The 10,750-nt window shown below is 38.7% G+C and overlaps 1 protein-coding gene across 1 annotated transcript in view; it reads left to right on the top strand.

Moving 5' to 3' along the window:
* The first annotated feature begins 257 nt into the window (after window positions 1-257).
* Window positions 258-10,750, top strand: part of hpdl (4-hydroxyphenylpyruvate dioxygenase-like) — a 30,376-nt gene continuing 19,883 nt past the window's right edge. Inside the window, exons 1-3 of the mRNA XM_039769755.1 lie at window positions 258-940; window positions 6,803-6,969; window positions 9,738-9,889. Coding sequence (XP_039625689.1) covers window positions 324-940; window positions 6,803-6,969; window positions 9,738-9,889 — 936 coding nt within the window. The 5' untranslated portion in view covers window positions 258-323. The remainder of the gene's footprint in view (window positions 941-6,802; window positions 6,970-9,737; window positions 9,890-10,750) is intronic.

The raw sequence follows: 10,750 nt of genomic DNA, 5'->3' as shown, positions 1-10,750 counted from the left end.
ATCAGTGAACTTGATTAGTACAGTATTCGCTTTGCGGCGGGCAAAATCCACATACAACCAAAAGGTTGAATATTAATTTTAATAATTATTGATCATATTTAATGACACAAATCAAAATATATATTTTTTACAAAATAGTCATCATCCTATTAATTTAAATTTATGTGAATTCAGCTAGGTTACAAATAAGTAGCCGCGAACAAGACGCCAGCGGAATTCGCAGCTACGTCTGTGTCTTTAAGTTCCGCTTTGCTCAGAAGGTGACTTTCTGGTCTTGTCTAAGCACACAGTAGCACCCACGCGCTGGACGGGCGCCGCTTAAGATGGCAGCTTCTGTACGCCGGCTCAACCACGTTGCTTTTCAAATCGCGCGGGGAGACCGGCTACCAAGCACATTAACCGACAGATTTAAGTTTGACTTGTTTGCATCGAGGACGACGGAATCCGTCAGACAGCTGGCGTTTAGAAAAGGCGCTGCGGTGTTTTTGGTGAACGAGCTACAGCGCGCCGTGCCCCCGGTGTCCGATGGAACTGAATACCTCCCCGATCTTTTGTACGATGCTCCCGTGTCACACGTGGTGAATACAGCATGCAACGCTTGCTTCGAAGTGGACGACGTAGAGGGGTCGTGTGAGCGGCTACAGGAACAAGGCTGTCACCTGTTGGTGCCCCCTTTAGAGGTAGAAGACCAGCGAGGAAAGGTGGTGTATTGCGTGGTAAAGTCAATCGTGGGTAACGTGCGCCATACGCTCCTCGATCGCACTCGGTACACCGGTGACTTTCTGCCTGGCTTTCAGAGCATTTCAAGTGAGGTGACTAAGGAGGATTCGGCAGGCACTTTCTTCGACCATATTACTTATGCATCTCCGAGGAAGAGTACGGGCCAGGTGCTCCGCTGGTACGAGAAAAAGTTTGGCTTCAAGAGATTTCTCATTAACAGGTGAGTAAATCGGTTGTCATATGCTGGAGCAGAATGTGGTAATCGGGCTCCATTCAACGCTGACAAGTTCGTCTTTAAACAGGTATATGGTAACTGGTAAGGTAAATTCTAATGGATCTGTACGGTTTTATGTTAAAAATGATTAGAAAATAGTCGTAATGGTATAAACGTAGGTCATACGGAGGCGGCGCTAAAGGGTCATTCAGTGTGATGCTAAGTGATACCAAGTGGTAAGTGGTACTCCTCGTTCACTTAATCCAGGGTCAAGTGCCAGCTGTGACTGCCCAGATAGAAACCCCAATCAAGGCAGCACCTTCTTATTGGAGGGAATCAGAATGTGTTCAATTAGACGGAGTGGAAGTGTTCTTTTCCTAGTTTTTACGTGGCTCATACGGTATTGCCTCAATTCCTGTTATTGTTTCCGATTAAAATCGGTCAATGCCTGTGTTCATTTTTCTCCATCATACCATTTGTTCACATGTTTTTTCCCAAATACCAAAAATGTACACAATCGGTTGAATGATAACTTTTAATTTGGCCAAATGTCATGGCTTATTGGTGTCCCATCCGGGTCGGTCCCTACCTTGTGCGATACAAAGCTGACCCGTGTTGAAATACAGGGTTTGAGAGGGGCATGATTTGTTTTAGATGGGATAATATTAGATAAACGTTAATAATCCCAAGGTGAAATTCACATGCATACAGCAGCAGAAACATAAAAACAAGGCTACAGAGTCACGGGTCAAATAATACAGACAAATAAATCATTATGTATGTAAATAACAACAAATAAATGAATATATATTGTTCAGATATGTCAAAATTGTATTTAAAAATAAACTCAACAAGTGCCGTTTGACATGCCTGATAACACTGGGCAGAAAGAGATCCCAAAACCGTGGTGGAATAAGCCTCTGGCTAAAAGTTGTCCAAGACGGCGCCTCCTGGAGGGGATGGAGGTGATTTTCTATGATAGCATCCAAATTTTGCCATTATCCTCTTTTCCACAAAAGCTTCCCGTGTGTCCAGGGTTTGTTCTTCGATGGCGTAGGCTTTCCTGATCATTTTATTCTGGCATTGTGCTTCTCTTGAGCTCAGGTTGCTTCTCCAGGAGCCTGCAGTGTAGGACACCACACTGGCTACTATGGACTGGTAGAACATTTCCAGACAACTTGTTGCACACATCAGATGACCTGAGTCTCCTTAGGAAGTGCAGTCTGCTCTGGCCCTTCTGCGCCACTGGGTTGTCTATTGTTTATGTGGACCCCTAGGTACTTGTTGCTCTGCGCTTTTTTTTCTCAGGTTGCTAGCACAATCACCAGTTATTTGAAATAAAACTCCAGGCAATGCTGACCTTTTATAATACAATTGGTGTGCCAGAGTCTCCTGCTATTGTAGGTCATTGAATCAAACTGACGTGTTTTAGCACTGGAACATAAAACAATATATTTACTGAGTTTGAAACTTTAAGTTCATTTTAAATGTTGCATTTAAAATAATGCGTATTCCCGCCACTCAAAAAAAGTAGAAAACAGTGATTATTGCGTTATTTTGTACAAATTACCTGCTGCTGCCTATAGCGTTGTGTTCGCACTGGCTCCGGCGGTCTACTGACTGTAGTGATGGGTCGTTCTTGAACGAATCGTTCGAATCTTTAATGTGACTCGGGAAGAACGAGTCGTCTCGTGGGAGTGATTAGTTCTGTAGTTTCTGTATTGGAATAAGCTTAACCAACTCAGTCTGAGCCGGAAACAGAATTGATTAGTTCATCTCTCGAGTCTTCGGGTTCGAGTCGTTCGTTCATCGTATGACAGCCCCATAAGCTTAACCTAGTATGCAGTCTGAGCCGGAAACAGAATTGATTAGTTAATTCCTCGAGTCTTTCGAGTCGTTCGTTCTTTTGTCACGTGACCACTTACCGGGTCAGTACCTCAGTCAAATACTAACGTATAAATTAATTTGTTATTTGTTGGATCATATTTAGAAATTATCATAAAATTATCAAAAATATCTAAAACGCATTTTCTTATAAATAAAAAAGGTCTGTCAATTTCTGTCACTATGATTTTTTTACTGTTTCTTGAGGATATGTGGTGTGTTATTTTATAAATAAATAATCTTGTTACAAATAAATTATTGATTAATTATTGTGATCAACATTTGTGTAAGCAGTAGACGTGTTAGGTAACATTTTAATTATATTTTGCTAAAATGAACGAAATGACTCGAAAAAAGATTCGTTCATTTTGCTGAACGAGACTCAAAGGTCCGAGTCGGTAAAATGATCCGAACTTCCAATCACTTACTGAATGACCGCTAGTGAGACAGAGATCGAGTAGGCGTTTACCGCGTAATTGAAGTTTTGAACAAACTTTATAGATACACATGTAGGTGTTAGTCACGTTAAAGTTTACCGAGTTTAGTACAGATGCTTTTAGTATGTAAGTAGAGTGGTAGCACAGAACTGATATTTTCAGCTTCACAGCAGTCTGCTTGACGTTTGCAAGTTCTCAAAATACCTTTATGAAGTAGTACAATTTAATTTCATTTTGAGTGGCAAAAATAAGCTTTCATAGCCTTCTACAGTCAGTGATCTTGATCTGCTTGCATTTAAATGATATATATGTATATATAAAAAATGAGAGCTTTTTTGGAACATAAAATTCACACTTTCTAGTTATAAACGCAGAGCTATGTACATATTTTCAAGAATGCAATATTTGCATGCAAATTAATGTATCCTTCCATCCTTTACTGAATGTCAGTTTCATAGTATTAGAGATTCACAATCCATTTCAACACCATCAGATGCAAGGAAGAGAAAGGACACTAATCCACGGTGGGGCAACACCTATGCACATGCTTGTATCAGGCCAAACTGGGAAACAGGAAGAAAACTCCAATGGAGACAGAAAGAAATCTCACAATGGGATGAGTTCAAATTCACACTGAAGCTCTTAAAGGTTGTGGAAGCAAGTGTTCTAAATCCCATATACAGTACAGTGATTTGCAACATCGTTCAGTCATTTAACAAATTCTGTAACTTTACTGAATAACAGATCTTAAACAATTCAAGGAGCTTAAAGTCAATATTAGTTTATGTAAGAAAAAAGGAATTATGCTCTTTTGGTTATAGCAGGCACTCAGTTTTCCACTGTCTTGTTGTCAAGGAAAGGTAACTGCCATGTTTTTGTAGCATACCTGACATTCTCCCAGCTAATGCAGTAGATATTTGTGATGTATCATTCAGTGAGTTAGAGGCACAGAAAAGTTTTCAGTTTATCATTTAGCAGTGTGCTTACACAGGTAAATGAGGTTTAATCTTTTTGTGAAAAATGGTTTAATTTTTTTTTGTCCTGCAAGTAATGGCCCTAAACCTGCAACTGCAAACAGACTGGATTTGCCCATCTCAAGTACAATTCTCCATATTTTTCTAATGACGCACTACCAACAGCCTGCTCGCCAATGTGCGACCTACTTGTTACTATCACATTTTGCAAAGACTTCTTACTTATAGGAAGTTGGCTGTGGGATGTTGCACTGCAGACATGCAATGTGTAGCAGCTTAACACCTGCACATGAATAAGCCCAAGGTTACTTGTATGTACTGATTTTTTTCCTCCACTTATCTCCCCATTTCTAAATGCTGAAATGATTGTATATGGTTGTTTAGCAGTTGAATTTACGTAATCTGTTTAATTTTTGACAAAACCATATCTACTTTTATTGCCATATACCCCACACTTTGCTGATGATTATTATGAATGATATTTAAAATCACATTTAAAAGACACATTTTTCCTTGATTTACCCCACTGCTCCACTCTTTGAGGGCTGAATATTTTTTCCAAAAAACAGTTTTCTGAAAGGCAATGGCTTCACTCAAAAATCAACATAAAACATCTGTTGCTACATGCTGTGGCTGCCAGTTTGCCAAGAATGTGCAGCAGGCTTGCTGCCAGGCTGTCTTTATGTGGCTGGGGCAGCAGCAGCAGTCACTTTTGCAGTACATTGCAGTCTGGATTCTACCTCTTATCAATGGTAAGTGGCAGTCTTCCCAGGTGAACAGTGCCATAGGCGTGTCATCTACTTGAACCTGTTCAGTACCACGAATAGCTGGGGACCAGTCAGCTGAAGCTGGAACCTCACAATCATCTTCGATTGCTTGTATCAAAATCGGAGTCCAACAAGTCATAGTCCAGTTCAGAGAGAATGGGCAAAACATCATCCCTGGAGTATTCTGCTTTACACATCTGCTTTGATCTCTTGCCAGGTGTCAGGGCCATTTTTGCTGTTGTTTGTGCCTTGCTACTTATGGGAGTGCAGGAAATCTTGGTCAAAACCAAAGGAGCTAACTTTCCTTCTAGCAGCGAGACTCCAACTAAAACATAACGGTTGGTTTTGTCGCAGTTTACAGTTGATTACCATCGTCAACTCCTCCTTTGGCAAAAGTCAACATCAGCCCTAAAAGAGTTAAAATTATAAATCAAACAATTCAGACGTGGTTGAAGTGTACATTACCCACTTTAATTTAAGGATATTTGCATGCATTTCAGTTACAACATGAAGAAATTCCATTTTTTTTACATGGTCTCCCCATTTCAGGGCACCATAATGCTTGGACATAGCAATGGTTAATATATTAAAGCAATCATATTTAGTACTTTGTTGCATATTCCTTGCATGCAATGACTGCTTGAAGTTTGCTATTCATAGACATCACCAGGCGCTGATTTTCGTCTCTGGTGATGCTCAAGCAAGCCTCTAATGCATCCATCTTCAGCTCCTGCTTATTTCAGGGGCTTCTCTCCTTACGTTTTGTCTTCAGCATATGGAAGGCATGCTCAATTGGATTTAATTCAGGTGACTGGCTTGGCCATTCAAGTATTTTCCCTTTTTTAGCTTTGAAAAACTCCTGTGTTGCCTTAATATGTTTTGGACCATTATCTTGTTGTAGGAGTCTGGAGGCATTTACTGGATCTTGAGCAGATGTTTCTATTCACATCAAAATTCATTGTGCAAGTGCACATTTTGGTCATTTCACTTTATTGTTCATACAGTATGGATTGGCTTTTAGTTTGTTTAATAGAGTGGTTGTGTTACTAAGGTTTGAGAAAGAGTGGATTGTAATTACTGCACTCAGTACTTGTTAGGTGGTTATTGGGATTTTTATCTTTTTGTGATCTTTTTTTTTTATTAGAAAAAAATACAAGTAGTCACAGACTTTTCACAACTAATAACAGCACATCATTTACTCAGCCAAAATAAAGATATTTGGGCTATGTTTTTAAAGCATATGACATTGTAAGATGGTTTTAAAAAGCAGGTATTTAATGCAATCTACTAGCATATGTAATTACATTTTATTATCAGTGTTATTTTTTAACATACTGTTATAAATAGTATTTAATAAACAGCAATTTGATAACTGACTGTTTGATGTTACCAAAAATGTAAAATGCAGTAACGTTCATATCCATTAATAAACTCCCCAAATTCCTCTAAATGTTAGGCCATGCATTCATTTTCTAACTTGTTTTTTCATGAGCCCTACAGTTGTATACTATTCTTTTAAAAGCTGCATCTTATCTACAGTAATATTCCCATATTCCTATTTTAATAACTCACTCAAATTAAATATGTCTTATTACCAAATTATACATAAGGTATTATTTTAACCCATACATAATAATTTACCCTCTTAATGTACTTAGTAACTGTAATGTACTGTTGTTTTATGCATATTTGTTTTATGTGGTGAAACTGGTTTCATTTTAATATTTTAAAAACTTCAATTGCTTTAGCTTTATGAGTGTTAATGCTACTTTATTCTAAAAGTTTGCTTCTGTATTTGCTTTGCAGACATGATAGTGCCGATGATGGCTTTGTCATCAATGGAGATGGCATGGGTCTTCGACTGACTGCCATGCAGTACTGGCAATGCAGCAAAGTCAGTCTGACTCTTCCATCTGTTGAAAAGGATGAACCTGACTGCAAATTTGTCGTTGCAGAATCCTTACCAGATCAAGGTACTATATCTATATAGGTGTTTCACATCTGCATGGTTAGTTTTGGCTATTCCTGCTTCTTCTAACAAGTGGTGGTTTGTAAATTAATTTAAACAATCAACAGTCTTTCTGGGGCAGCGCGGTGTCACAGTGGTAGCGCTGCTGCCTCGCAGTTAGGAGACCCAGGTTTGCTTCCCGGATCCTCCCTGCATGGAGTTTGCATGTTCTCCCCGTGTCTGTGTGGGTTTCCTCCCACAGTCCAAAGACATGCAGGTTAGGTGCATTAGTGTGTCCTTAGTGTGTGCTTGGGGTGCCTGCCTTGCGCCCTGTGCTGGCTGGGATTGGCTCCAGCGGACCCCTGTGTTAGGATATAGTGGGTTGGACACTGACTGACGGTCTTTCTCACACCTTAATAGGTATGTCGGTTAACAGAGTGTGTATTTTTTTTGGTTAAGATAAAGGCATGTATGTAACTTATATACAATATTTTATGGGTTGCATTGTTGGAAAGGTTTACCAGAAGCAGAATTGGCAGAGGACAGAAGTGGGGCCCAGTAGAGCCTATTAGAGGAGAATGAAACCCATTATAGTGATTGGAAAGCACATAAAATATGCAAGGATAAATGTTCATGATGCCCGGGAAGGGATAAGATCTCTTCTTGTTGTGGCTATCTCAGAAAGGAAATTTCTTATGAGTACTGTGATAAAACTAAGATCATGGTGGACTGGGAAACAGTCAGCAAGATTTGTCTCACCCACTCCCTGCCATAGTACCATTTTTAAGCAGGCAAGGCCCTATAAGTGAGCAAATGAGCTAATGTAGGTAGTCTAGAATCAGAAGCGGTTATTGTGCCCATCCACAGAGGAGGAGGCTTGTGCACATAGTTTTTTTTTCTTCTATGGTTTAATAAGGACCATTTTGAACTATTAAGTCTGGAATTCAAAAAAGTGTCATATGCCCTCGAAGTTGGCTAGAGTTGGTGTTTGAGAGCAGCTCCCTGCCATTTCATGTTTGAAGCTGGAAGGTGAATGTAAGGAAGAGGTTACTAACTGAAAGTAAGAGAAGTGAGATTGAGACAGAAAGTCAGTATTGGGGAGAAGTTTGTGTTTCCATTGAGGTATGAATAAATAAATGGCTACGTGTTTGTCATGATCTGAAAGTATTTTGTTTTAAGACCTGCAGTAGGCAAACACATTTTCTGAGAGATAGTCTCTTGTTTCCTATGACCCACAAACTGAATTAAGAAAGTTTAGGCAATGAGTAGATAGATTAGTGTTAGAGCAATATCAGTTTGTTTACAATCACTTTAATAACCCAGTTATTCATAGAAACCTGTTTTCTAAAATGCAATGTAAACCCTTATTCTGGTAAGAGAAAATGGGTATTTCTCAGCAAGTAACCCTGTTATGTGGCCTTGTAAACCCTTAACTAGGTTACGATAAAGGATTTTGTAGGCCATACTCTGTTAGCCTGTGCATTTGTTAACTTTGTACATGCTTTCAGCAGCCACAGGTAGAAGAGTCAACAAGATATATTTCCTGAGGCAAATGCTTGGGCGATCGCATTATTCCTTTTCCTGGTTTAAGTAATCTGTTTCAATATTTCAGAAATCACTAAAATAATGTTGATCAGCTGAACATAAAGTGCTAAGATCAGCTGCACAATCTTAAGAGCAGTGTTGGGGTAACACGCTAAAAGTAAGTTGTGTGTTACATAGTCTGATTACTTTTTAAAGTAATGAGTGAAGTAAAAATACCTGTGCTATTATAACACCAGCGCTGAGTGCAAGTCAAGAAGCAGAAAAGAGTGTGCTATGTGCAATTCGGTAACAGAAACCAATAAATAAAGTGTCAGTTTAGTTTTAACCCAGCTTTTTACTATAGGTAGGTTGAAACAGTGTGATAGAGTGATGCAGCAGCCAGTGTTCATACCACGAATTATCGGTTACACAGGCCAAGGATATAAAAAGGGGATGGGTGTTATTTACTTCATAGCACATGAAGGACTAAACATACTGCATCTATAAAACAAAAGACAGCGTCACTGGCTTCAGGCTTGTTCATAGAATCATGGTGGCCAATGACATCTAACTTTTTTGTGCATTTTGCCAAAGGAAAACTTCAGAAGTGTACAGTATTTGCGCATGTAAATGGAGGTTTTTAAGAAATCGTTTTCTGTCTTAACTGGGTTACCCATTTTACCCTGGTTTTGTGTGTGAATCCAAATGCCCTCTGCATTGGTACAATTGTTGGTTTTACCAACTGGCAGAAGCTGAATGCTAATTTTAATTTTTAACTGGAGTGCCTTTTAATTAGACTTTGTATATTCTCCTCCCATTTAATAAAGACATGCAGTTAACTTTCTAAGTTATTCAGTGTAAATGATTCATTTCCAAGGATTGAACTGAAATGGATTGATAAGCAGACATAAGCAGACATAAGAATCAGAGTATGTTAGGTTCAGCTAATTTTATACACACACTGCAGAATGCACTCTTTAAAAACAGGGGGCGTTCCATAAAGTTATTTGACTTTATGATGCGCTCATATGTTTGCTTTCTTTTTGACCAACATACATACCTCCTCAGTTTATCATTTTTCAGAACTTGATATTAATTATGTGTAATCCTAACCCTAAGCCTAACCCTAACCCTATTTTTTTTTGGTTGAAAACCATTACACAAATATTATCTACTTAGTCTATAATAAAACCTAATTTTACATGTCCTGTGTAAAACCTTTGTTTTTATATTTAATGATTTTTCTGTTTCTGTTCTGTTGACTTTCAGGTAAAAACCAAGTTGACACATTTTTAGAACATCATCAGGGGGCTGGCATACAACATATTGCCTTGTACACCAATGATATTCTTTGCACATCTAGAATTCTCATGGAATCTGGAGTCCAGTTTGTGTCTCCACCACCTACTTACTATAGTCAGGTAAGGAAGGATTATATAAAAATATGAAAAAAGGCTTAATGCTAGAGACATGGTAAAAGAAATTGTATGCTTTATATGCTATTTTGTGCAGTTACTTATACGCATACTGTATGGCACGGGTGTCAAACTCCAGGCCTGGAGGGCCACAGTAGGTACAGGTTTTCTTTCTAACCCTTTTCCTAATCAGTGTCCAGTTTTCACTGCTAATTACTTTCTTTTCCCTCTATTTTAATAGCCCTGCTTTTAAGGATTAAGTCTTCTGAATTGATTCTTTTCTTCATTAAATGACAGCCAAACAGAAATGAGACGTGAAACGAGCCAACAGATGTCCAGCTAAATTGGGGCTTCAAACTCCAACCAGTTCTTTATTGAGAAGCTGATTCTTGCTGTTAATTAAACCCGTTATTCAATTCCATGGCTTGTTGCTGTTCTCTTTTTGCCACAGCAGACATTTCCAAAACTATTGATATTCTGTTTTTTCGAAGAACTCTTAAAATGTTTTGGTAACCTGAGGGATCAACCTTACTGAGACCTTCATCTTTATTTTCAGATTTTGTTTGATGGGTACAAATGAGCTGGTCATGTCCTGCTCGTTTTATCAATCAATCAATCAACATTTATTTATATAGCACATATTCATACAAAAAAAATGTAGCTCAAAGTGCTTTACAAAATGAATAGAAAATAGAAGACACAATAAAAGATAAACATAAGTCAACATTAATTAACATAGAATAAGAGTAAGGTCCGATGGCCAGGGTGGACAGAAAAAACCAAAAAAAACTCCAAAGGCTGGAGAAAAAATAAAATCTGTAGGGTTCCAGACCAAGAGACCGCCCAGTCCCCTCTGGGCATTCTACC

Source organism: Polypterus senegalus, chromosome 1 (genome assembly GCF_016835505.1).
Source record: "Polypterus senegalus isolate Bchr_013 chromosome 1, ASM1683550v1, whole genome shotgun sequence".
Lineage (NCBI taxonomy): Eukaryota > Metazoa > Chordata > Cladistia > Polypteriformes > Polypteridae > Polypterus > Polypterus senegalus.
The sequence above is the reverse complement of the archived record's forward strand: the minus strand, read 5'-3'. Positions and strand labels throughout refer to the sequence as shown.